Here is a 26,829-nt window from a genome sequence, read left to right as displayed (position 1 = left end):
CATACCATCAATGGATAAATCGAGTGAAAACCATTTTCTTTTGTTGAATCTCGGTAAGGGATTGAGCTAGTCATTAGTTCCTGACAAGGGATCTATCAATTTTACTTTTCAGTAATTTTTTATTTGGTGATTGATTTGATTTTTCAAAGAAACAATCCACATTTTGTACAAATTGCGCATTGTTTACGTCTGAATAATTTTACACGAAGTTCCAAAAGGTCCCAACAGATGACGAATTACATCGATTCCACTGGTCCTTTTATTTCATTCAAATCGTTGATATTGTTCAGATCATTTTCGTATAAATATACAAATCGAGGAGCGGGCTTATTTATTTATTACCACAATATTTTATATACAAATGGAAAAAATAGGAATTTTCAGGTGTCTCAGTTAATCCAATCTATTTTGATCAACAATTCCTGTCTTCGCCCAGCTGTGTTCCAATGAAACTGTACACAAAGTTGACGTGTTTCTTAATAATGTGAACCCCAAAATATGAATTTTTTCTTTTGTACTTTAATGTGCGTATTTTTCCTAATATTTAAGTAATCAGGTGATGCATCACGAAATGTCGGTACTGTAAAACACATCGAAAAGTATAGTGTCCCGAAAAGGTGCGAATTTCAGTACATGAAAAACAAACTTGTGAAAACAATTGGATTGTCCAGGTAAATACAATATCCAGGTAAAAACATGGCATTGGTTTTGCAATTTTCAACTGGAAAAATTATTACTGACATTATAAAAGTAATAATTACTGGCATTATAATTATCGAGAATTATTATTGCGAAACATAACCTATGAAAGTTGAATTTCAAAAACGACATTTCAGTAGATGACTTCTAAAAATGGGAGCAATGGATATTCCAGGAGTTTTTGTTGCTTTGAAATCACAATGGGAACTTGTGAAAAGAAAGCCCGATGTTCAGATAGCAAGAATTTTCTCCCAAACTATTCAACAGCATTCTAATGCCGAAATTCAACATTTTTTAGAATACATTTTGATTCCAGTTGAAATACACCTTCATAATGACAAAATCAGGTAACACATGTATCTTTGAATACCAGTAATTGTAAAATTCATAGTCTATATGAAAATGAACATATTTTTCTTTTTGCAGTAAAGAAGTGCGGCAACATATTGTAGAGCTTCTCAGATCAGTACTTTCTAAAGCAAGAATATTGAACATGAACAATTTCATAAAGTTGTACACAGGCCTGCTTGTTCAGATTTATGATCCAGCTGCGGAAAACATGTGTAAAGAACATTTTTTAAAATTGATTCGATATATTTATTCAATATTTAACAAATATTGAGTGAACTCAGTTGTTCATCTTTTGGATATTATTTCATCGAATACCTGTTAAGTAGTCATTCATTTAGGTAACTTGTGGACTTGAACAAAATGGCTCACCATTGAATTGGGTGGGACGAACATTTAATATGTCACAGCATTTGTTGATTTAAAAAAAATGCTGCATGACTCTAAAAAAAACTGTAGGATGAAAAATTTCAAAAAGCACTCGATTCGTCATAAACAAAAGAATTTTAATGTTATCAAAATGTATGATTTCAACCACGAACACTCTGAGTTCAAATATTGATCAATATTTACAATATTATTACATTTTTCTTTTGTAAATGCTGATTATCTAAGTGAAAGATGCTGATTTTTAATCAAAGTTTTATTGGGAACTTGCAGTGGTTCCGTCGCATGAAGAACTGAAAGAAAGTACAGTGAAATGCCTCAATGATTTGATCAAGCGCACGTCCATGGACATTATAGAATGTCTTTATGTACGAAAAAATGCTGCCAAACTCAGTCAGGGTGTTTACACGTGTCTGAGTGTCGCAAAAACTGAAAAACTCAATTCTCTCAGGTGATGATTAACCGACACCAGCATCAGGAGGCACAAATAAAAATAATTTTTATTTCTGTGCAGATTGGCAGCAATAGAAACACTGATGACTCTGTTTCAAGTTCATGATGAAGTTGATACAAATGACATAGTTCACAGAGCACAAGTCGCCTCCACAGTGATGTTTTTTTTGCCTGGGATTGCTCACGGTCTTCACCAAGTGGCTTTAGGGAATGATCTCCAAAATCACAGAATTACAATGGTAATATAGTTACTGAATCAAGATAAAGATGGTAATTTCAATCTCCAAATTAATAAATCTAATATATTTGGTCAATCAATTTTTGGTGTTTAACTATGACAAAAATTTGCAATTGAATTCTAAGACAGCGATTCGGGCATTCGGAAGAATAGTTGCTCTCATAATGGAAGATCAACCTGGAAATGAAAGTCTCACGATCGAAAGCGTCATTAAGAAACAAAATATAGAAAAACCCTTTGATCCGTTAGGAAATTGTCTAAAACTGGAGGGAGATAAGGGAATGAAAAAACATTTGGAAACCACAATACGAAGTCAGGAATGGCTCGACGCTGCATCGGTTAAACTGAATGGATTGATGCGATCACTCGTCAATCTTGTGAGACATCCCTATCCGCAAGTTAGAAAAGAATTGTCACTCGCAGTGAAGCTTTTACTTACTCGATGTTCGAGGTGCTTATTTAAATTAATAATCGAGAAATAAGTTACAATTGGTTTTATACCAAAATGACGATAAAAAAGAAAACAATTACACGCAATTTATCACAATACTGTTATTAAAATAAAATTATTTTTCAAGAAACATGACTCACAACTTCATGGAACTCGTTGAAATTTTGATTTCGCTTTCCGAAGACAACGTCGAAGATATCCGAAATTCTTCGCGAGCTGCCTTGAACGAAATGAACGAAAAGTTTACGAATAATCACGGCATGAGACCGATCGTGGAATTGCTTGAGGAAAATTTTTATAAACTACTTACAAAACTTCCCCGTTTGATAAGACGATCTGGTAATATGAGCTATCGACGAATTTATTAAACTGTTAAACTCTCTGGAACAGTGGTGTACACATAAATATTTTTTTTCCCACAGACGACTCAATTCAGTTGGCTTATTTGAATCAATTAGCTGGTTACATAAAACTGCTTGGAGAACAGAGACTTCCTCACGTCATGGCTTCGGTGTCACATTTACGAAGACTTTTACTCGCTCTCGTTTATGTTGCTGAACTCGACTGCAGCCATGTATCAGTTTTGGAAGAAATTCAAGCGAAAGGTTTTCAAATTGTTAAGTCTTTTTTGAATCAACAGTAGAGCCAAACAACTAATGGAGAATTTTTCTTTCACAGATATCGAGGATGGAACATACAATACTTTAGACCTATGGAAAAGCTTTAAATTCATCAGAGATAAATTAACCGAAGAAAAGTTCCTTTTTATTTGCAAGCTTCTTGGAGAATTGGGCGACCTTTCACTTTTAGTTGACAGCATTTTCGATCTCAGCTCCGAAATGCCTCAATACCGAAAAGAATTGACACTGATATTGAATTCTATATCAACTGGTAATCAGTCACTAAAAATCCTAGGCTTATCTCCCCAATTATTAACTATAGTAACCTTTGATCCTAGATCCCTACAACGGAGTCGAAAACGAACCGAATTTTCTGTAAAAATAATGGCTTTTTGTATACTCGTAGAACTCTTCGCAGTTTCTACAGTTTTTATCGCTATCGCATAGAGGAAAATTTTTATACTTGAGAAAATATTGGGCTAGTTTTCGAACCCCGTGTATAATTTCCGTTCAGGAGAAAGAACTGTTAGGGTCTAGGAGTATCGATATACTCGATACCTCATCAGAGGTGCTGTATTTGAGTTGACATTCTTCACGCTTTCGCCTAAGATATTTTATTATTATCGAATGAAGTATATAAATTTGCAAGGAAATATTTCAATTCGTCAATTTAAACAGCTCCAATCAGTGATCCGTCAGTGTTGATCGTTCACGAACAAATTATCGAGAATTACACCGATTCGGAGAATTGGTATTTGCCAATAGAAGTGAGCGAAGATATCACCTTGGGCGAGGCTCAAAGTAACATCGTGAATTGTTGCTTTATGGTCGAAGGACTCGGGAACATTGCAAGTACCATTAAAAACGAGTATGAAAAATACCTCCTCAAAACTCTGTACCTCGTTATTGAACGAGCAGGTAAATTGTTTTTTTTTTTCTATTTTTCTACACAATATAAACTCGATAAATTTATAAGAAAACGCTGAATTTTTAGTACCCCTCTTGATGGAAATTGAAACATGCATTGAGTACAACGCACATAGAAAATAATTAGAATAAAGTTTGAAAAAATATTATTCAAATAGAATTACAATTGATTTCCAGGCAGTGGGAACAGCTTAATCAGTCGGGCCGGTTTAAAGAGTCTCGAAAAAATAGCCCATTCACAAAACCACAAGAGCGTTGCTGAACTTCTTGAAAATAATGTCGATTACGTATCTTTTCACGTGACAATGAAAATGCGACGAGTCGAAAGAAATCCTGGTGTACTCGATGTCTTCTCCGTTGTCATGAAATACAGCACAGCAGACGTATTGCCCTGTCTCCAAGGAGTTGTCGAAGATGCTCTTGACCAATTGTCCACAAACAATCACGGCAGAAATGTTCAATCTTTGCTTAAAGCACTATACATATTTACTATCTGCGTAAGGAAATTAACCAACTATCGAGAGAGTGTGAGCGAAGAAAAGAAGGAGAAAAAACTCACTAAGGCAGAAGTGGTAATCGAATCTCTCGTCGAATATTACGAAGCAAAACAAGCTGCGAAAAACATTGAAGAAGAAGTTGTTACTAGTCCTGAAGATATTGAGAAAGAAATGATCGATGGAACTGCTGAACAATTTTCTGCTTACAATAATCAAGAAGGTACCGAACAAAAAGTCAACTAAATCAGAAAATACATTTTTTTGCTATTTTTAACTTTTATCTTTCTTCCGGTTTTGTAGAAAACGAAAAGGTTAAACCCCCACCTCATGTCAAAATGACGGAAGACGTTATGAAATGTTGCTTAAATTTTTTGCCATCGAAAGATATAGCAAAGAGTTTACTAGCGATGCAAATATTGGAAGAAGGACTATTTATTCTGGCGAAATGGAGCGAACAATTACTGCCTTTAGTGCATCAAATGTGGCATCCGCTGGTCGACAGATTTAACGATCCTAACGTGCTCGTGATCAATAGAGCATGGCAACTTTTGTACACACTGGCTCATGTTTCTCAAGATTTTATCAGGTCTCGAACTCTCAAGTGAGTTAGCCCTTCGACGGAAAGTGTGGCTTGATTTTTTTCGATAAATTATTAACTTATTTAACGAACTATTAATATCTAACACAAATTCGAATATTTTTCTAACGACATTTTTTCTTTTTGCTAGGCAAGTTCTGCCTTCCCTCGCGACATTTTTAACGAAATCAGCCAAGGAGAGTTACAAGAAAGATTCGAAGAATGCTTACAAATTTACACAAATGTATAAACTGCAAAGAATCCTCCTCTCTCAGGCTGGCATTGTGGCTAAAAATCTGCGACTTCAAGAACGCGAGTTGTGGCAAATGCTCGAGATCACCCAACCGTATCTCAGCTCTTATCAGCATCCGACTCTTCAGGTAGAAAAAGATTTCAAGTTTTTTTTTAACAGAACTGGAATACACTTTTTGTTCTGCACGCATAGAGAAATCAATAGCAATTTCTATTTTGGAGCTTGAAAATTTAATAACGATTTCCCTCGTTTAGATATATACGAATATTTATTAAAATCTCTGGAATCTTCGCGAACAAACCTCAAAGAGCAGTATGATAATTTGAATCGTTTTTAAAAGTATTACCTCATTGAAACCGATACAATATTTCAGGAATGTTGCGTGCAGTTATACAAGGAAGTGGCTGATTGCAACGTCGATGTTGTTTGGGTAAAATGTCTTGGAATATGGAATCGTCACGTAGGGCGTATTCCAAAGGACCATAATCTAACGACAGTAGGCTTGAAGGTTCGTTGTTGAATTAATCGTGATTATCATTTGATTTTTTTATATACTTGATTCATAGTCGAGTTATTGATTTTTCAATTAATAATTGAAAGCATCTAATCGATTTCGTTATCCGATCCACAGACGTTAATATCCGGCCAAAGTGATTATCAAAAAAACGTTGAAGCAATACTAGCTTGGATCGAAGAAACCACTGTTGACTTGTAAATAATATACCTACAAATATGTGAGTGAAAAAAAATCTGTTGCGAGAGTGCTCAGTTCTTTTTATTTTTATTAAAAATGTATATGAAAACTGAATTATTGAAGAAAACCACAAATTGGTCTCTTTGGTCCCAGCTCCTCTTCTCTTCTCAAAGCGTCTGCTATCGCTTGATTTAATTTTATGCCTACGTTCGTCCCCATCTAAAAAGAATAATATGATTACGAAAGTGTACATCAATTATTTCGCTCGATTTCGGTCGATGGCGAAGAGCAAATGTGACACGAAAAAGTATTCTGAACTTACCTCAAGTGCTTTTAGTAAAGTTGAGGCCTGTAAACTACCGTATCCAGTTTTAACTGTCGAGGTTATTCGTCCTTTTGGAGTAACTGACATCACAATTGTGGCTGACGCACACATTTCTTCTTCCGAGGTCGGATCTACAACGCACTTTTCACCGATCTGGAAACAAAAAAATTTCTTTGCTCTAAATTCGATTCCTAATTTAATTTTCAACATTTTAAGCGAAGTTCGAGACCGAATTCGAAGACGGAATATTTTCGATAACAACCATGTTTTTAAAAAATTTTATTTACTCTTATTGATAACCAACAATTTTGTTGTGTGCCGGCAATTACATGAAAAAGTTGTACAGTTTTTTCCCAAGTATTAGTTTTCAGTGCTTGAAAGTTGGAAAGAGTTGAAAAATACTTAAATAATCGTAATGTTTAAATCTCACTTGTAGAATGGATCATTTTAAAGCAAAATACACCTATATTAAAAAAATTAAAATGTTAACTTACTTTACACAGAGAGACAAGTACCGGATAGTTTTCTGTGTCTAATCTAGTGCAATCAAATGGATCATCTGACAATTGTATGTCCGGTTGTCCACCATCCAGGGTTGCTCCTATAACTTTTGGTATTTCGGTACTGAATAACGCAGCTTTTACAGCTGCTCCAACAGCATCAAAGAGATTACCACCGCACTGAAGAATCTGTAATTAAATGGATCATTTGAAAACCACTGAATTTTTGTTTTAAGGATATTCAAGCGATATATATATATAGGATATCATACGAAAAATACATTAGATTTTATTATTCCAAGTTAAAGAATTGAAAATTTGCGTGAATCTTGTTGAGCAGCGCTTAAATATGTATGAAAAATTTGGAGAGGTTTCACCGCCTGGCAATCGAGATATTCATTATTGAAAAATGACAAATTGAACATGAGCTCTTATGGAAGCTTTAAAAAAATTGCGAACTTCAACAACAAATATCTTAATTTCGAGATGGTGAATCATCGGCATATTCCGCCAGAAGTTTAATACTGTTTTAAGCTTTCTGTTTAAAAGTTTTGATTGTGCAAAGTTGGAAAATAATTCTTCCATAAGATACGCTTGAACTTCCTTAAAATCATGCTTGACGTCGTAAATGAGAACTTTCAAATATTGCAAACTTATTGTGTTCAAAATAAAAACAAACTCATCTACTGTAGAGGGAAGATAGTTTGGGATTTTTGTTTCTATGAATACATAACTTACCAGTATATCAACGTATACTTTCCAACATTTTTGGTGAGGTAGAATGGACAATTTTTTAAGATTTATGGCATTGGAAGACTGATAAGCAGTAGCCAAAATACTGCTGATTTCAGTGCCCAAATCATCACCTCCTTTTCCTTCGAATTCTGGTGCAGCATTGGCAGAACTATAAAAAAATAGAACTCAGTCGATTTTAGATAGAAAGTTGATTTAAAAGGTAAACATAGAAATTCCCATCAAATTTTGAAAATTAGTTGTTTGAAAACTGTTTTCTCAGTCTTGACAATCAAAGCCACAGTTCTCACTCAAATACAAAGAAGATATTTGATTTTGGGTAAAAAGTGAGGTCGGTTTGCATTTGAAGGAATAATACTCTTGCATTGGCAAGAGATTCCTTTGCGTGCAATGTTTTGAAACATAATTACCAGTCCACAAAAAATTCAATTTTTCCTTCAAACGGTCTTTCAGGGTATGGCGAATCAATTTCAACCTTAACGCCAACAAGGACGTCTGTATTCCCTACTTTTAATCGGGCTGAACCATTTGTATGAGGCATCATCTTTGTCTCAATTTCAATCCAACGGTATTCACATCTGTTTCTTCCATCGGTCCGAAAATCTGCCTGTTAAGTTATATATTTTATTATATTTTGATTGTTTTGATGTATCATTTAGCAAAAATTTTCCATTTTGATGATGATTTTTATATCATTTTTTTTTTTAATTTAGTACCCTTATATGAATTTTCAATGTAACAAGTAATAGTTTTAGCTAATTTCGATTGTCATTTTGTTTCAAGTTTTTTTTTTGTTACAAGTACTGAGAATTTTTTCTACCCAATTTGTATTCTCGATTCTTTTTTCCATTGTTTTGATTCCTTAAGAAGTAAAATTTGAAAGGTGGTTGTCAAGGAACAGTTTATGTGATAATTTTTGTGTTTGAAAAACGAAACGTCAATTATTAGAAGTCTTTGCATGCGTAAACACGTGATTAATTTTGAAAACTTACGTCAACCCCGTGAAGAATGAAAGTTTTTTCGGCCAAACTGAGAGGAATAGCAGCCATGATAATCGATGCTTATTTCTTTACCAAGAAATTTAGTTTTCATAAAAAAATAAATAGTAAATAAAGATTCGAAGGTGGGGCACGGTTGCGGCGAATTTGAATTAGGCTAACCTACAAATTGTTCTTATTCGTCTCATATCTGTATAAGCGTGTCTATAACTTAACCTGAAAAATCTCTCAATTCTCAAATTTTTCGAAGTTACGAAATTGTCCACTATAAGGTCGCTGCTTGCTTTTCCTCTGCAAAAAAAACGTGGGAAGGTGAACACGAGAAATGAACATTTCGCTTTACTTTTCTTCAAAAACTTCCAATTTATTTATAAAAATATTTTACTCGCAGACTAATATATGCCCGAATATATATAAATTACCCTAAATTAATGTAACTCATGATCACTAAATTATCTTTTTACAAGATGCATCCAAGAGTTTCCATCCATAACAAGTTTCTTATTAAATATAATGCTTTACGTTTAAATAACATAATAATTAGAGAACAAGTTCGGAATTTCGATATCCTGCGCGTCTTGAAATCGTACAAGCCGCTACGAAATTATCCGGCCAATGGATCTCACCAATTCTATTATTTTTGCTTATCAATATGGCAAGTAAATTTGCACTCGAAAGAACTGTGAAGGAAAACAATTGTTACATCCCGATGAAAGAGAGAAAATATTCAAAGGAGCGCTGTAAGTATCAAACTGATTTTTCACTCACTGATCAATAAAATTGTGGATACCATGGAGATTTATATGAAAGCATGATATTATTAGCTGTGGAGAAAATTCGTCCAATTCATGTATATTATATGTATGTTTCTATTCATATGTACAATCGGTATTATCTTATCATAGAATGCTACAAGTTAATTGCAGAATATACCTTTCTACAAATATCAACCAGTGATGCTGCGATAGTCGAAAATCAAGGAATTTTTCCCTCACCCCCAACGGATTGTGAACATTAGGGCTATGAAATTTCCTTGAGTTCGTGTTATTTGGTTGTCTAGAATAGAACTAATCTGCGAAACACGTGTACACAACTTTGAACATGGAGGAATTCCAAGAGTGAATCACAGGATATTCGCTGCATTCGTAACGACGCGAAGTGCAACTTTATATTTTTCCAACTGTACCAACTCAAACTGACAAGAAGTTTGTTATTCTCTTTGTGGTTCTCATCATTCATACCTGAATAACACCCAACTCTAGACAATTTTAACACTTACAATAAATCTGCTTCTCTTTGCATTCGCTGGATTTTAATTTCGTGTATATTTTTATCAAAATTCAAAGCTTTCCGGTGCTTTGAAATTTTTTCAACACGTCTGTTTACTTGTTTAACAAAGGGATTATTGTAGAACGTGTTAAATTGTATATAAACGAATAACGGCGGAAGAACAAAAGTGCGTCAATCGATGTCATATTTGGTGGCGTCACAGCTGTTGTTCCAAAATAGGCAGTTACCAACACCGCTGTAACATATTAGGAAAACGGCAGCAAGGAAAACCATACTGCAAATGGTGCATGGCTTGTGCTCCAGAAAGAAACCGATCAGATACAACACCATGAACATAACGTGCGTCTGTAACAGCGCTGGATTCATTGGCTTTGGTATCAACAAGACAGGTATCAACCACTGCAGACAATACATCTCGACGTCCTTTTTTATACCTCTTCGCTATGAATTTTAATAATTCTTGCTTTTCCATCAATCAGACAAAAAATGTTGACTGCATTATCTGTAGAAAATGGATTTAATTTCATTATTAACTTGCAAGAGAAAAATTAAAATGAACTATTCCACTATTTTTTGCAAATTTTGTTCTTCTGGATTCGAGAAATTGAATTGAACGTCGGTATATTAACAAATCTTTTTCAATACTGATTTTTGCATAGTTTATTGAGTTATATTTCTTAAATTTTAGAAATTCCAGAATGTAAATTTGGTCAGATGATTTCTAGAAATCCGAAAAAAACGTACTTGCCTTATCAAACATTACGAGAGATAACCTCAAAATGTTTGCAAGCCAAATGATTTGAGGGTTAAGTACTGATATTTTTTAATCTGGTAAAAAAGGATTCTCGAAATAGGTTGTAACATGGACAAAGCAAACATGTTTGACAATCAAAATAAATGTAATGATATTTTTATAATTACGATTGTAAATATTGATGAACAAAATATGGATACGAATATGACGTTTCGTCACGTATCACTACGAAACAGATATAACGTCATTTTGAAAGCTCTTCGAAAATTTGATCAAAGTTGTGTGAAGTATGTACCTTTCCAGAATTTCTCAGTCTGTCATATCATTTACGCAGTTCTTCACAATTCAAAGAGGAAAAATAAAAACAAAAAATTAAGCAAAATATACGTCGAATGATTCACATCACGGCATAAATCATCACGTACGCGAATATATTGTCATCACGTGTGTATATTTTTCGCTTCCGCATACAGAATTTTGCAAAAGTAGCCACCCGTCAATATTGAATGCGAGATGAAAAATGCTTCTCACTCTCACCGCCGTAAATATTAAAACTTAATCGAATCCCGTATAAACTAAACAAAATTATTTATTTTTGATTGTCAGTGGCGTGAAAATCATCTACACACGAATCAGCATCATCAGCACCACACATCACGTATATATAAATGTAATGTTTCGTGAAACAACAAGATGGCGACACAAAACCGGAACAGGAAGCGTTTATCCCGATTGAACAGCCTATAGCATTCGAACTTAAATTGACGCTCGATTTTCGTTTTTCTTACACTCCGATTGAAGTAATCGGAGAATAAAATTAGAAAAATTTTTTTATTGCTATTCCCACAGAAATGATGAAGAATTAGCACATATTATCATTTATTTATTTCTCCTTCGATTAGTCACCATTGTCGAAAGGATCGTGGAAAAATACCTTACTATTTTGGTCTAATAATAATTAACTCCATTGGTTGGAGTTGTGTAAACAATTGTTTTTATTTGTCATTGAGATTCCCGTCCGAGTTATTTTCATTGATATTTTGATGATCGCCTGAGCTTGCGTTAAGGAGATCGCGCTATATTTGGACAAAAAACGGAACACACACAGATATTATTAAATACAGAGTACCATGTACCATTAGATAAGCGCAAATGCGGCAACAACTCATCCGTGGCGACTATGTTAACACTTGAAAGATTAATCAAAACATACGAGCTGTGAAAGAAAAAGTGTAAAAAATTGGGAAGTTTATGGTACATACAATAATTTATTATTCAGCTATTTTAATACGATCGAACGTTCTCATAGAACATTACAAAAAATATATAACCTGTAACCAGATATATATATGTACACACATTCGTTCGGAGGACGACGCGTCATGCGAATGAGTGAAAAACACTTTAGATCGAGCTACATTTTAATGCAAAAATTTCATGGTGTTATGTACATTCTAAAATATGACCACAACACAACCGTTCGCACGGGCAAATTGTTGGAAAAACAAATATTGAAAATGAATAAAACAACAGAGTCTTTCTCGATAAATTGATCGTTTGTATGAATTCGATGTGGAAGTTATTCGCGCGAGTCTGAATTTTGTTTCCCATCAAACGTCTTACCCTTACCGTTGTACCTAACCATAAAAAACAGACGCGTACGCAATGAGAGATACGTTTTTCGTACGTTCTATATCTCCCGCTAATTTATTTGTATGGAGGATTGGTAGGTACGTGGAATAAAAACACAGAATTAACATCTCGTTTTGAAAAACCATTGCTTCAAAGGAATTATAGATATGATGAGACAATTCGATCGAATGAAAAGAAGAAGAGACAAACTTGGCTGTTATTCCATCGAGCGAATCCACATGGTTGTGTGTCGATCGGACAAGTGTATGCACAAACCGCGTCAGCACAATCGCGCCACGGAGTGGGGGCTCCCTACTATGAGTTTATTTAGCTATGACTATGAGGGACAATTTGGGAAATTGGGCAATACAGAAAAGGAAAAGTTGATTTTTTTTTTTCAATATGAAAGTGGTTCAATGTCACAATGATAATTAAATATTCAAAAAAAAAAAACACTGTGAAGGAACAGGCATTTGCGAAATATTTCTTTCGAGCTGTCGCGATGTTCTGCTTTACCAACACTCGATGGCATAAATTAACAGACGAAATTGCCTAATTCTAAACACGCTACCGAGAAAGTAGTCGTCCTATTATAAAATTTTAGGCATATATATATGAAAATTGACTTATATATCTATATACACGTATTGGAGGCTAACAGGAATTTTCTCAGTTTTTTTTTCAAGACACATATATAATACCTGTCCTTTTGTAAAAATCACAGCATTCACTCGCAAGGAAAAATATTGCGTATTCTGTTATTTTACAGCCTTGGCCAACCTCGGATGCGTACCGTCGCCTCGGTTTTGTACTACTTTTTCAATCAGTGGATCGGGTGCTGTTTTGAGATCGGTCGCCCAGCCTATTTTCGCGAACGCATCGATAAACTTCGTCGTCAAATTGAATCTGTAACCGAGCTCCGCTGCTTTGTAATCCCAAGGAAACGCGTGATGATAATTGTGCCATCCTTCGCCCAGAGCGCAGAAAGAAACCCAGCGGTTTTGAGCCGGACGAATCAATCTGAATGACGTACGTATACGAATTAAAAATTAAGAAAATAGTGAAATAAAATGGAACGTCGACACATGTGGATACTATGAATTTATGCAAAGCCGCGCATTCATCCGAATTTATGCCAAAGAAATAGCATCGTTACTCAACAAAAAATTCATTTCGCGAGCATCGCTTTCATAACCACACTTCGAGTTCTACAGACAGTATAGGAGGCTGTTCAGATTGAAGTTACAGCGACGCCGGGGCACACGTATGTGGCCCAAGCATCATTGTGTACTTCGAATTACATTTACTTTCACCGATACAATTAGTATCTAGAGCGCAGCAGCTTCTGGACGCCGAGTATTGGAAAAGAAAAAAACATTCAACCGGCCAAGGCAAAGCGTGCGTTGTCACGATTTTGAAAACATCGTTAGACCGATGCTGCGCCATCTGGCGCGTTAATAGCACATCAAATAAAAATCACTGGAAATACTCACTTGTCGTATTCTCGCGATCCGTAGAAATGAGCAAAACTGTTTACTGACCAAGTTGCGTTCAAAGTAAAAGGGTAACGTATCAACCATTGAGATGAAAGAGTCAACCAGACGTCCTGATTCCAGAAGTAAATTGGAATTACCGTCGGTAAGATGAAGCAAATTACCATCTTCAGTATCGTGAAGTGCCTAAAATTTACGAATGACGTTATTTTTACGAAAAATTATTAAATTCTAATACGTAAGAAAATAAATATCTTCATGAAGCCTTTCTTGTCTCAATTGATTTCGCCTTTTTTAACCTCTTTTCTATGAAAAAAGTTAGCGGAGACGAACATCGGAACCTGACGATCTTTTCATAAACAAAAAAATGTTTTTTATGCTGAAGTGACTCGAAAATTCCTTAGCACCAGCATCGCTGCGAGCGGAAGCCAGTTTTTCTGTGTTTTCGTCGATGCTAATCAGCTGACGGTCGGTTATAATTTAGCCGTCCGTGCCGACGAAATTTTTTGCAATTTTTCTTTCGATTTTGAGAAAAACGTTCCAACAAATTTCATCGCGTTCGAAACGAACTTGAAAATGGGGATAAGTTTCGATATCTCGATTGTTGTCCGTCGTAGAAACTCTATTTTCTAGTTTTTGAGAATAAAATATTAGCAACAATAACCTTTATTCGGAAGATTTTTTGACGAGTGCGACGTAAAAAAATCGATGGAAAAGGTGCAATGAAGAGAATTCGTGAAAAACCAGTCGCCCCTTGATCCAATTGAATAATGGTTCATGTCAAGGCTTTGGGAACCACTCAATTCTCTTCATAAATTTTATTTTTCCCTCCTGCTATGATAAGTCAAAAAATATTCGAGGTAGACTGCACCAGGTTAACTTTTCTGGACGAATAAAATTTTCCTTGGAAACAATCGTGCTTTCATATTCAATATCATTTTCACACAGTTGTTTTTTGCAGGAATGCTCAAGAGGCTCGGCAGCAGCTCGTCGCCAAGTGTACGAAGAACTTTTCAGGCTTTCCAAGTTTTTCAATTATACTTCAATTTTACCATTGAGGTACGTATTTATAATTAGTCTGAGAGTTTTTCATCATTTTTTTTTTTACAAGTTATTATCGGGACACAACATAATTCAGGCTTTCTTCGGTAAAATTTTTATTTTACTGGTGAAATCGTTGCTCTGGCTGACGTACCGGCGAGTCTGAGTGAGTTTCAGTTGTGACTCGGGTTACCGAAAATAACAGACCCGAATCAAGCCCTGAATGGAACTTTTTCCCTCGCTCAGTGGGGACCGGTTGTGACCTCATGAGTTCTAAATAAGAATTTTTTCGTCATTTCACCCTTCGTTACGTCAATTTTGTTCCAAGCAAGTGGAAAAAAATTCTGATTGGGACTCGATTGCCTCTCATTTTTCTCAACTCAGAGTCCCAATGAGGACTTTTTTAAGGAACTCGGGGATTTGCTGATTCGGCATTCTTAAGCTCGTCTATTTTTTGACTGATCACGAATACTCGGAGAACAAAATTCATAGAGAATCGAGTCCTCTAGAACTCCTGTGAAAGATATTTTTTGATTCGATCAACGGGGAGGGGAATATATTTCGGAAAAGTCGTCCACAGCCCTTAAGTGCTGACACCTTTTCAGAGCGCACACATCGAAAACGGTTTCGAACGTTTTTGTAAATATTCATCTCCACTAAACGAAAACAGAGAAATTTAATTGGATTTTTTTGCATTTCGTCGATTACTGGCTCTCCTTAGTAGGCTGCTCGTAATTTGGCTCGCATGTGAATTTCTCAAGTCCCCTCGTAAAAACACGATCAAGGTGTATTAAAAATGAAGTGCGCACAGTTTTAAGGTACCCGGAAATCTTTGAACTGTGCCCCGGAGGGCTTTGAATTTTTAATACAAAAATACATTGCTGAGAAAAATCTAAAACTCAGTACATATTTTGTGTATATTATGAGGAATGAAAAATCGATTTTTCTTGGATTTTTTTCAGTAACGCTTACCATAATTACTAGTGCTAAACAGATAACCTTATTTTCGACTTTTCAAGTTTTTCTCGTTATAATCACTGTCTCTTACTAAAAGCTCAATTGTCGGAAAAGCCGTGGAAATTCCTTGGGACTAAATTCGAATTGAAAGTTGGAACAAAAAGAATTTTAAATAAATAAAATAAATCATTGAATTTAAAGAGATTCTAATTTCAAAGACGAAAAAATTACGTGTGCTTCAATTTTTTTACATTGAATTATGAAAAATCACCAAACTTGACTGTGAAATACCATTTAAAAATATGTTTTCACGTAAGCGTTCGACAGAACGCTTACTGGAAACATTCTCTCCTTTGTTCAGACTCCCACATTCCTCCCGATACGCGCTACAAGCGCTGATGTAATCAGCGAAGCAATCCTCATAGCAGAGCGATCAACGATGGCTTACAAAAATGTATTACAAAAAAATCATTTTCCGAAAAAATACGAGCTCTGAAATTTATTTATTTATTTTTTCAATTTGTTCTACGACTCGAGGATAGCGTCCGTCATAGACTAACGTGAAAATATATTGGCGAACGGTATTTTATAGTTCATTTTTCGTACTATTTGAGGTTTTTACAGTAAACAAGTTATTTTGTTTTTCTAAAATGATCTTTTCGTTTGAACCTTTAATTCAAATTTAGTTCCAAGGAATTTTTAAGGTTTTTACAAAAATTGAACTTTTCAGGTCCTGCTTTCTACAGATACAGTCGAAAATTTGATTGCAATAGCGAAAGACAATGGTTGACGAGAAAAACTTGAAAAATCGAAAATAAATAAGTCATCCTCGTACTTATTTATTTAATTATAATAACTGTTGCTGGAAAAATCGAAATGCACACAAAGTATGCGTACCGAGTTTCGGACTCCTCTCACCAATATCAAGCGTAGAAGAAATAATGAGATAAGACAAAACACATGTGTTTTCGCCTCGAAAACCCAAGCCCCGAGGGGCGCTGTTTAAAACTTGACATACTCCATTTTTTTATACACCTTGATTATGTTTCTATGAGGGGACTTGAGAAATTCACAAGTGACCCAAATGGTGACCACCCCACTCCCTTTTTATCTACCGTCAAAAACTCTCATATAAAGTTCGTTCTGTAAATATTTCATTATTTCAGGTCCTACTGGATGAGCTTAATTGAACGATGTAACTTACGAGTCAACAAATTGTACAACCGGATCCTCGAGGATATCGGACATGTCAACTTGGTTTCCTCGCTTTATGACTTCTGGGTGTTTCTTCATCATCAACCAACCCACGTGACTAAAGAAAAAGCCACGATTAGTGTTGTGAGGATCGGCATCCGTTTCCGAAAATTTGTGATGCACTCTGTGATCTCTGACCCAATCGAAAATCGTATTCTGTGATAATTATTATGTGTTGAGAATGTATTCAATTGGCTTTGAAATTTCTCAGTGAAAATATACCTCGTTTTTTATTGTTCATTTTCTTACCATTCCTGATAATAGATAAAACGTAGCTAATATTATCTTCAATGGTGTGTTCGCCTTGTAAGTTCTGTGTGTCCAGTGACGATGTGCTCCACCGGTAACGCCAATTCCAGCCGGTATTGCCACGAGTAGCACTTGAATTTCACACAAACGTCACCATTATTAGACTAATTATTTGTAAAAGCTTTTGGTAAATTCGTCAAAAAAAAGGAACGAACAAAGGTCCACGACTACAATTGGATCGATCGATCGTTGGCTCAGCTCGGTTCGCAGTTTTATTTACATTTTTATTTTCTTCATGGATCTTCATCGAATCAAACTTACCCCAAGCCGTGAGAAATTTGTGTTGCCAATACGGAAACGTCAGAATCGTCCATACAGCTCCGATGTGCAGAAGAGTAAGAGCGATGATATTCGACCACAGGAGTTTCGACTGGAAGCCAAACCATTCTTCGGGTGTGTTCTTTAGTTTCTTTTTCAGCTCTCCGTTTCCTACTCCGAAGTCTTTAAGGGTTGCGATATTCCCATTTTGGTGGTGATGTGCTTCGATCCTTTCTTGAATTTTGTTGGGCATGGAGCCCGGACATTGGGTCGAAGAGTCGGGAACATTTGGTGGCATGTTACCGTCTCAAATTTCAAATATTAGCTGAAATAAGAGGAAATAAAAAACTATTGTGCCTCGTTATTACAGGGATCCGCATTCGTTATGAATCTTCGTAACAATTCATGAGAGTCTATCAGGTTGAATGAAAAAAGAAAAAAAGACAAAAAGAAAAAAAAATTAAATAAATAAACCAAGTTCTTTAACTCGCTGCTAAGTTCTAACTCTTTGTTTTTCGTGTTATAGAACTCGAGCAATTGATCGTCCCGCATTTTTCCTACTTCGTTTATGCTAATTGCCCATTGTTTTCGTAATAGATCACCTCTGGGTCGTCCCAGCAGTCATTACGTCGCTACAATATTCGCTTCTGTTATCAATCAATTATTCAGGGGAACACAATGATCCGTGACTCGTAGCCCGAGTTTTCATTATCATTCTCGCTAAGGTTAATAGATCTAATGGAATAAACAAGTACGAAGAGCCACTGCTGGAAGTCTCGTCGTACTTTTTTACGTCTCGATAGTTGTATAAATTGTGTAATTGCTAATTGCTCGATTCTCACAGTATATTCTTATCGATTGTCTGATAAGCGATGAGAGAGAAAAAACAAAAAAAAAAAAAAAACAAACAACAATCGTCGAACGCGATTTCTATCGCTCTGATAAAATGGTCGTCGTTAAGTTCGTGGTATTTGGAGCTCGCGGGAGCGGAGTTTTTATTATTTGTGGGCGATGCAGCGGCTGACATTTATCAAACGACACGCGAGCTTCGGGAGCTTTGCTGGAGCATCGGAGAGCTCAATAATTCGAGGGGGCCGTGAGAATAAGGAGCTCGTCGAAGCAACTTTTAGAACTATTTCGAGTCTCGTTGGTCCGCAGGTGAGCATCGAACTCGGAGAGTTTTTCGGGTCGTTTGTTATCCGGATCATTGAACGGGAACTGCGGACTTTAAAACCGATTAAGTTGTCGATTCACCGCTAAATCAAGTGATCTTCAAAGCTACGAGATCAGCTCGTATTAAGCCTCTGAGAGAGACTTTTTGCGCTCGTCCTTCCGGAGTCGTCTCACGTGCTATTCGTGCGATCGTTATTTCCGAACGAAAGAGTTTTGGAGTCGCGAATACCTGGGATGCCCGCTCAATGGATTAAGAATCCGACGAGAAAATCAAATTCGTGATTCATTCTCGCGGGCCCGGTAAAGACGCAGGCAAATCACACGACGGAGCGCCGTCGCGACCGATCCGTTTTCCACGGCTCCCCCGTATTTCGCATCGTTCTTATTCAACTCGATTTTAATATGCCGAGGAGGTGAAAAATCATAACGAATTGGGCAAATCGCTTACGCAAATCGCTCGACGAATGAGATATTTCGTGATCGAATTTTACTCGAACGACTGTCTTTAGCAATCGTTCGAACACCGGTAAATCGAAAAAATGACGATTTCAGGAATGAGTCGCCGCACGATGCTCCTACTATTGTTTCTCTTAACGATTAATCGGGGCAACTGTACTTGCTCGACACCTTCGTACCTGTCGTTGCAACTGATCCTGGAATACGCAACGTGGAGGTCGTGGGAACAAATAGTGCTTTTTGCTGAGCTCGGCTCTTCGAGTAAGTAAATAAATAAATATTCCGAAATAAGCTCCCTCCCCGGAGACAGGAAATAACAACAACGTTAATAATAATTATGATAATAATAATAATAATAATGAAGAAAATATTTGTGTGATAGTTACCGAGTATATGGCAATCGCAAGAAGAGTTAAATATATTGAGTCTTTCCACACAGAACCACGAAAGCACAATACACTGTCACACGCGTAAGTCCTTTGTGATCAAAGAGTTTTTTAATTGGCATCACACCGGTTCTAAATTTTCAATGAAACTCGAACACTTCGCTCCTCTCCCGAATTCTTATAGACTTCGTACAGTCTGACCACGTGACTTTGAGCTCCCGGGCAAATCCCCTCCAACGGGCCTCAACAAAATCGCAGAACCGATCGCCGATCGGACCTGCTGTAACATATGTGTACACCTCATTTAGCTTACATGTCCACTGGCTCGTACGCACGTACACACATGTGCCTCATCAGTGAGAATAAGACTGATTTTTTGAATACCCGTCAAACTTGTGGGGGCCGTCAGGCTCTCAAATCCTCTTGTAACTTTAGCATAATTTCTTATACTCGTTGCCAAAAATCGTACATTTTTAGAGATTTTTTTCCACCGCGCGGCTCACGACGACGGATTAAATAATCGGGATTCGCAGCAGCTACGAATCGCAGATGGGACTGACGAAACGACGACGATCTCTCGCGTTGTAGAATCCAATCGAGTTTCTTCGCTTCGAAACTTTAGAATTCTGGTTAACACACACGAACAACGCGAGGTTTTCGATAACCAAGATTTTTCCCGTCCAAAATTAATTTGTCCCTGCACACCCCGGAAGATGAATTTTGGGGCTTTTCGTCAGGGCCCAAAACTGCCTGGAATGGTGAGATTAAAGGTTCACTTTAAGTCATATATCGAACAAGGTTCGTCTCTCGGACGACGGAGAAAAAATCACGCCGATAGACTCAATTATCACCGGTGATGGGAGACCTTGGACAACGTTCTACGACCCTCGGCCTCTCCCCAATATTTCAAAGCCTTTTACGCGTTCGCATGATTCGTGAAAAAGAGAGAAGAAATAGATCGATAGAGTACTGTAGGAACTCGGTTGAGGGAGCCTCTCGAGAACGACAGGTGTGGTCCTTAGATGCGTAGAAGCCACTGACACGTTTGCGACTGACTGTCAATTCTGATCGAGTGAAGAACCTGAAGTTCCATCCGGTGAATTCAGTGTTTAATGAGATTTTAAATTGACACGATTTTCGAATAAACATTATTCTTCATTTTGACGTTTTTCATGATCCTGGTATCCGTTTTCGCGCGATCTAACGAACTGGCATGACCTCTCAATAGGAATCGATGAATTCTCCAATTCGTGTGCTCAAAATGAGTCGACGGGGTCAAGAAAGTTCGAGATGAGCTCGCGCTCAGGTTTCGCTAGCTTCCTTTCGTCTTCGTTCGCAGATTTGAGAAAACCGTGTAAACTCAACCGAACAATTTTTTCAAATAAATCCTCGTTCTCGCCTTTCCTTGGATTTGCACAGAGTTTGAGAGAGAAAAGAGTCGAATTCGACGCAGCGAATCTTGCAATGCCCGCTCCAAGATTCTGCGGATCGCAGAAAAATGAAAATTTGCATAAATCTATTAATCGATTTATCTGTGAACGAAGCCCCGCTCTTTTAGGGGGCCTCCGACGCCTGGCTTCTTGACCCACATTCTGATCTACATATTTATAAATATGTTTGGGTTCTCAATAATTTGAGAATGTGTGAGCGCGACGAAGGTGCGGAATAAGCGAAAAATCAAGCACGAGAGTTGCGCGATCAGCAGGACACTTTCAGGTCTTTTCAGGTGCCTGATGATGCATTTACCGAAAGAGTGCATTTCCGTCGAGCGTTCGATTCGACCGATCGGTGACCGACCATTTTTTGACCGAATCGTATTTTTCATATTCGCCGATCAGTCATTCTCCGATCGAGGCTTTTTTTCACTGCTGGAACAAGGTTCATAGGCTCATCTCGAATAATCGGAGAAACTTTTTTCAATATCATCGAAAAGTCAAGAGAGTTCACGAGTCAACAGAACATTCGTAATCTTGAGCTCTATTTATTGACCCCGCTGGAGAAGCTTCCACCGTGTTACTATAGTACGACGGATGGATTCCCTTGGAATTTGACCGAGATAGGCTCGATTTATGCGTATTTTATCGTTTCATAGAGCTTCATTTTATAATCAACGACAAATGTATGAATAGTAATGTTATTTTTTTGCTATTACGAAAATACCAACACTGGACATGATTATTGAATTTCCAAAGTGTCCTATAGTAGAAAACAATTTGCCGAATGGGGCTAAAAGCAACGTTAGGGAAGATCATGCGTTACTTGTGATTCGAAAAAGCAACTGAACTTTTTTGCTCTTTTCGTCATCAAAGAAACTATTAAAATTTATTCTCGCACAATTATTCAAATGATGCGTAACTTGTTTGTTGATATTGATTCATTTTTAATATAATGACAGCGATTAAAATACTTTCGTAGTTAAGTCGTCAAGCAAAATGTCACAACAGTCATCTTTTATTTATATGCGCATGCAGATTTATATTTTAAACCAGCTGGCCCATGCGTGTTGTCAAATCTTCCACTGTTTGTCGTTATTACTCGTTAACCTCAAATAAGTGTTTTTCTTTTTCCATTCCCAAGTGATTTTCACTGGTAACAAGGCTTTCTCAAAACATCATTGATATCTAAAAGCATGATTCTTATTCTCGTTTTGGCTCTAAAGTTGGGAGGTTCCTATTTCATTAAAACCAAATCGTCGGCTATAATAATTCTGGGATCAGATGCACGCTGCCTTGATTTCTATAGCATATTTCCAAATTTCAACTCTCAAAGTTGGAATTTTCGATTTCCATTAGATTCGCGTGGTCTTCCTTAAAAATTACAGTGCGAATTGGTTGTCGTTTGTAGAAAAAATAAATTTATTTAAACGTCAGTTAAATCGCGTAACCGTACACGGAGGACCTTGAGAAAATATAACGATTGATTGGAACTGAACTCTTCTGAGGATGGATCACGATGGAAAAGACAAGCATCGGTTCGACTGGAAAGCAATTTTCTCTGAATACCGAGAGCGTTGAGAGAATGTATAGATTTAACAATGCAGAGAAGGAAGCCTTATTGATAATTGTATAATAAAAAATTGAAAAATGGAGGTGAATCTGGCAGTCCCATTTTTTTGCGTTTTTTTCGCGATGTTATTTGGGGCGAGGAAAAAAACATAGACTTTTGAAATTTGAAGAGTTTTTTTGCTGACATTTCAACTCTATGATAGAATTTTTTAGCTCTGATATCTCGGGTTAATTTGGTGTCCTCACGATTCAGGCTATCGCCAGAACTAAAATCGTACAGAAATATTAAAAATTGAAGGATTTTCGCGCTTCGAAGCACGGAAATCATTTAGTTCAGGCTATAGAGCCACCGCTGTACAAATAAAGACGCTCTTTGGTTTTTCGATCTCAGATAAAACCAATCTCCCGGAATCGCGGAGACCATGGATAAATATGTGGGTTCCTGTGGAGCAGTTTTACACCGAACTAACCCGAGATATGAGAGTTGAAAAATTCTATCACAGAGTTGAAATACCAATAAATAAACCTTCCAAATTCCAAAAGTCTATGTTTTTTTTCCTCACAACAAAAAAAATCGTGAAAAAAACCCGAAAAAATGCGGCTGCCACACGGGGCGACCCCTTAAAACATCGACGGAATGGCATGAGTGTAGATCGAGTTTCTTTGATTGATGTTTCCTGCGCTTTTATTTCTCATGATGAGTCTCATTGCCACGAGCAAGTCATTGTGATTCGCCGTCTAATTGTGGAAGGTTCAAAGTTTCGTACAATCACTGTCCGCACGTGTCGGTGTATTTTTCTTTTTCTACTTCCACGGTACAAGCAATTCTCGAGTAGCTCAATAAGAGTTGTGAAATTTCTCATACACCCGTCAACTCAATCCCGCTTGGATCGTAAAAATTCGGACTCGTGCATATTTATACAGTGAGATGCACTCACTGCCACTCGTCCGTGCTCCCTGCATCCTCGCGACGTTTTCGCTTGTATAAAATAAGTGAAAATCAACTCATTCTTGTATTTACATGGATCTTTATGTTCCCAGATTTATTGGCAGGTACAGACGCGGGCTCGCGCAGTAATTCTTGTCGATCGAGTGAGTCTGCACGCTCTTCGCTTTCGACGGCAACTGATAATCGTCTTATTTCACATTTAGGACCAGTGAGAATTGGATTTTTTTTTTTAGCAACCATAAAGAACATGAGAAATAATTGAAAAACCGAAGCTTCCTCGGTGACTGCTCGAACGTGCTTGGAATGAATTCCAACCGAAAACGTTGGGCGTTTGCGCACGCAGGGCGTTGTGAGGAAGGCAGTAAATTGCGCAGAAGAACTGAGAGTTGGAAAGACTCTTGGAGGCATGACTGCTCGATAACGTTACGTCCGATTATTGGTGCGATTTGTGATGACGTCGCGTCGCGTTGTTGGTATTCACTAGAAGAAGTCTCACTGGAAAGGCCTGTTCATGGAATGACCGTCAAATATAAAAATTGTTTACGCACATATCGAACCACTCGTTTTTCCTGCAATGTGATGGAAAACTCCCGTTGCACGAATGACAGAAAAAATGTTGTAAGCAATAATCGCATTCCGTAGAACTGTGATTGCAATAATTCATACGATTTAAGCATCACCGTCGGAACATCGGTGTCGGAAGTTCGCGGCGAATGGCTCATAAAGCGATACAAAATTGCACTTATTGTTGTATTCATACTTTGAATTATAGAAACGGAAAAAGCCAAGTTTGTCCCATGTGGTTTCGAGAATGACACTCGATTATTTTTTTGCTCTCGACTCGATAAAATTTCATTATTCTTGCGATTTTCAACCTCATCGGATTTCAACGGTTTTATAGCCATGATAAATGTCCCTGGAGCAAACACGTTGGCCTCTGAAAATCCTTAACATTGAAAAAATTATGCAATGCTTAACGGACGTGTTTGTAAATGGAGCGTAATGCGGCTTTTCGATTTCAAGTTATAGCATCAACCATTCAAGGAAATTTTTCATTTCTATTTTTATCCTCAAACGCTCAAATAGAAAACTGTGTTTTCGAATACGCGCGATCGCTCATTACATGCCTGAGCGAAAAGGGCATCAGTTTGGCCATTGAACCACTCTCGAATCCAAAGTTATCGGAGGTTCTTGAAATTCGGAGACACCGAGTCGGATCGGTCGTTCTTCTCGATGGACTCAACCTCACCTCCCCGGACAGCGTCCTCAAGGTGGTACGAACATTCGAACAACACTCAATAAGTTATTCGACTTTTATTTTCCTCGCATAACATTTAGTTCTCATTATTTCTACCGATGATGAAAAATAGTTGAACATCCGCCGTCAAAAGCACGCTTTAAAAATCATTATTCATAAAAAGCGTGCGTCAGCTCTTACCGCGCGTCAATAATTACCAATTTCTTTTCCCTGTGCATAATGACGCTCTACAATCGCTCTATATATATTTTTGGGAATACCCACTCGCTCTCGAAAGTAACCGATGTTCCTCGCTCTCTATTCTAATTCGTCAAAGTTAAATCGTCACTTTTGATCGATATTCGGCGAACGCTTTGTCCTTTTAAGAATACTAATTAATCATGACCTTCAAAAGTCTTCGGTGATTTAGAAAAATCCAAAATTGAAGATTTTTGCGTTGAAATTATTTGGAAACAGGCTTCGAACAAACGACTCTTCAACTACTATGTCTCCTGGTTTTTGGTGACAAATGATCCTGAGGATGCCATCATCGATACGATACTTCGTAATTTAACTATTGGAATAAATACAGACGTCGTTGTCGGGACGGCCTTTCACTCGGAGGAACCACCACGAGAAATAATGCGCTCCAAGTTCAACAGGTATATCCGAAGACACATTTCAGATTTCGCACGTCAACGTACTTGCATATTCATTCTCGTGTACATATATCCAATTATATAAGTCAATCGATGAAATGTCGATTGTCGTCAAAAAAAGCTTGAATTTTCGATCTGCTTGGGTATAATTTATTTGTTATTTTGTAAAATAATTGAACATTTCACGCAGGAACGTTAAAGTTATTTGGACTTAAGGAATATTCGTTGAAAAATTCGTGCTGCTCCTGCATGCTGGGCAGCTCGAAACTCAACGTGCGAAGGGAGCTCGAGCTCCGTTTGATTACTGTAAGAAAGTCGGTGGCTAGAAATTCGACGTTGCGATGACAAGAAAAAATCTCGAAATTCCAATATTCTCGCTGAAACTTGACAGCTTTATTGCGGATTTAGCTTCTGCTCACGACGAGGTTTAAAAATTGTACAAATTTAGGGAAATATTATCGGTCGAAAAGAGGCAGAACGAGTACGTGAGGAAGGTAAAAATTGAGTTAGAGAGAAATCGGCTTGTCTGATATAAAAGATTATCGATAAATGAAGGAGGTCGAAGTACAGGTGAATATTTGATCGAATAATCTGTATCCGTGCATATGGTTCAAAAAGGTCGCGCTTAGAATTCGTCATTCATCACGATTCCAATCTATTGTCATAAATTTGAATAGACTGTCGCAAATTCCTATGCTGCGGATGTTTTGATGACGTGCTTAAGGGAGCTGGAAAGAAACACTATTCGTAGGAATATTCGTGGTAAAGTTTTTTTTTTATTCTTCAATATCCGAATGTGACTTTATGTTTTTCACGCACTGGTTCACTCAATGACTTGTATTAAAGAGCTTTCTTATAGCTTTGCTTAAGGTAACTCCTGTATTGCATGCTAGTCGAATGGGTGCTAAATTTTCAAAACGCTTTTAGACCAAGTTCAACGTACCGATTTAATTTATTGTTAGTACATATCTATTCAAGCATATTTTATTAACGTGAAAAAATATTAAAAATGATAGTTTTGCAAAACTATCAACTGATAGATGCAAATTTCCATGATGACACATTTTCGCAGCTATTTTTCAAAGAATCACCTGTATTTTTTAACCGATTTTATTTGCACCAGGTCTCATTTTGTTCCTCAATCGATCCTCTACGAATTCTCCACGTAGATTTTCCTTTAAACTCGTTCCTTCAGAAATTATGAATAAAGGAGTTTTTTCACTTAATGAACAATTAGCTGCAACAGCGAAACGATC

At 37.0% G+C, this 26,829-nt stretch overlaps 4 protein-coding genes and 1 long non-coding RNA gene across 10 annotated transcripts in view; 3 read left to right on the top strand and 2 right to left on the bottom strand.

Moving 5' to 3' along the window:
- Positions 1-34: 34 nt before the first annotated feature.
- Tti1 (Telo2 interacting protein 1) lies at positions 35-6,258 on the top strand. 4 transcript variants are annotated; one of them, XM_043416232.1, is made up of 16 exons: positions 35-53; positions 550-671; positions 837-1,046; positions 1,126-1,262; positions 1,708-1,885; positions 1,949-2,126; positions 2,251-2,576; positions 2,704-2,915; positions 2,999-3,181; positions 3,255-3,467; positions 3,875-4,114; positions 4,301-4,840; positions 4,921-5,221; positions 5,349-5,577; positions 5,824-5,958; positions 6,082-6,258. In XM_043416232.1, exons 3-16 carry the CDS (start codon positions 853-855, stop codon positions 6,163-6,165), a joined length of 3,150 nt encoding a protein of 1,049 aa, XP_043272167.1. In that variant the 5' UTR covers positions 35-53; positions 550-671; positions 837-852; the 3' UTR covers positions 6,166-6,258. The 4 variants fall into 4 exon arrangements, with proteins under 4 accessions (XP_043272167.1, XP_043272169.1, XP_043272166.1 ...); XM_043416231.1 differs by lacking the exon at positions 35-53 and adding an exon at positions 163-454; XM_043416234.1 differs by lacking the exon at positions 35-53 and having other exon boundaries at positions 162-688.
- On the bottom strand, positions 6,204-8,954 carry Rrp42 (exosome complex component Rrp42). Its single transcript, XM_043416250.1, has 6 exons — positions 8,715-8,954; positions 8,133-8,329; positions 7,708-7,873; positions 6,964-7,158; positions 6,467-6,622; positions 6,204-6,363 (listed from the first exon to the last, which is right to left on the bottom strand). The coding sequence occupies exons 1-6, from the start codon at positions 8,769-8,771 to the stop codon at positions 6,259-6,261; spliced, it is 876 nt and encodes a 291-aa protein (XP_043272185.1). The 5' UTR covers positions 8,772-8,954; the 3' UTR covers positions 6,204-6,258.
- A 3,058-nt stretch (positions 8,955-12,012) lies between these two features.
- Positions 12,013-19,883, bottom strand: LOC122409037 (acyl-CoA Delta-9 desaturase-like). Its single transcript, XM_043416249.1, has 6 exons — positions 19,724-19,883; positions 17,712-18,033; positions 17,391-17,521; positions 17,092-17,297; positions 13,890-14,075; positions 12,013-13,416 (listed from the first exon to the last, which is right to left on the bottom strand). The coding sequence occupies exons 2-6, from the start codon at positions 18,004-18,006 to the stop codon at positions 13,155-13,157; spliced, it is 1,080 nt and encodes a 359-aa protein (XP_043272184.1). The 5' UTR covers positions 18,007-18,033; positions 19,724-19,883; the 3' UTR covers positions 12,013-13,154.
- LOC122409042 (uncharacterized) lies at positions 14,047-17,379 on the top strand. The gene is made up of 2 exons (XR_006260591.1): positions 14,047-14,948; positions 17,054-17,379. It is a non-coding gene; the product is annotated as an uncharacterized lncRNA (long non-coding RNA).
- Positions 18,043-26,829, top strand: part of LOC122409032 (glutamate receptor 1-like) — a 23,760-nt gene continuing 14,973 nt past the window's right edge. The window contains exons 1-4 of one of the 3 annotated variants that reach the window (XM_043416237.1): positions 18,043-18,866; positions 19,434-19,598; positions 24,764-24,951; positions 25,392-25,576. In XM_043416237.1, coding sequence (XP_043272172.1) covers positions 19,436-19,598; positions 24,764-24,951; positions 25,392-25,576 — 536 coding nt within the window. In that variant the 5' untranslated portion in view covers positions 18,043-18,866; positions 19,434-19,435. Of the gene's footprint in view, positions 18,867-18,973; positions 19,599-24,763; positions 24,952-25,391; positions 25,577-26,829 lie in introns of those variants that run through there. The other 2 variants (XM_043416236.1, XM_043416235.1) reach the window with 2 other exon arrangements.

This window comes from Venturia canescens, chromosome 4 (genome assembly GCF_019457755.1).
Source record: "Venturia canescens isolate UGA chromosome 4, ASM1945775v1, whole genome shotgun sequence".
In the NCBI taxonomy this organism is placed as follows: Eukaryota; Metazoa; Arthropoda; class Insecta; order Hymenoptera; family Ichneumonidae; genus Venturia; species Venturia canescens.
This window is presented reverse-complemented; position numbering and strand designations above follow the sequence as displayed.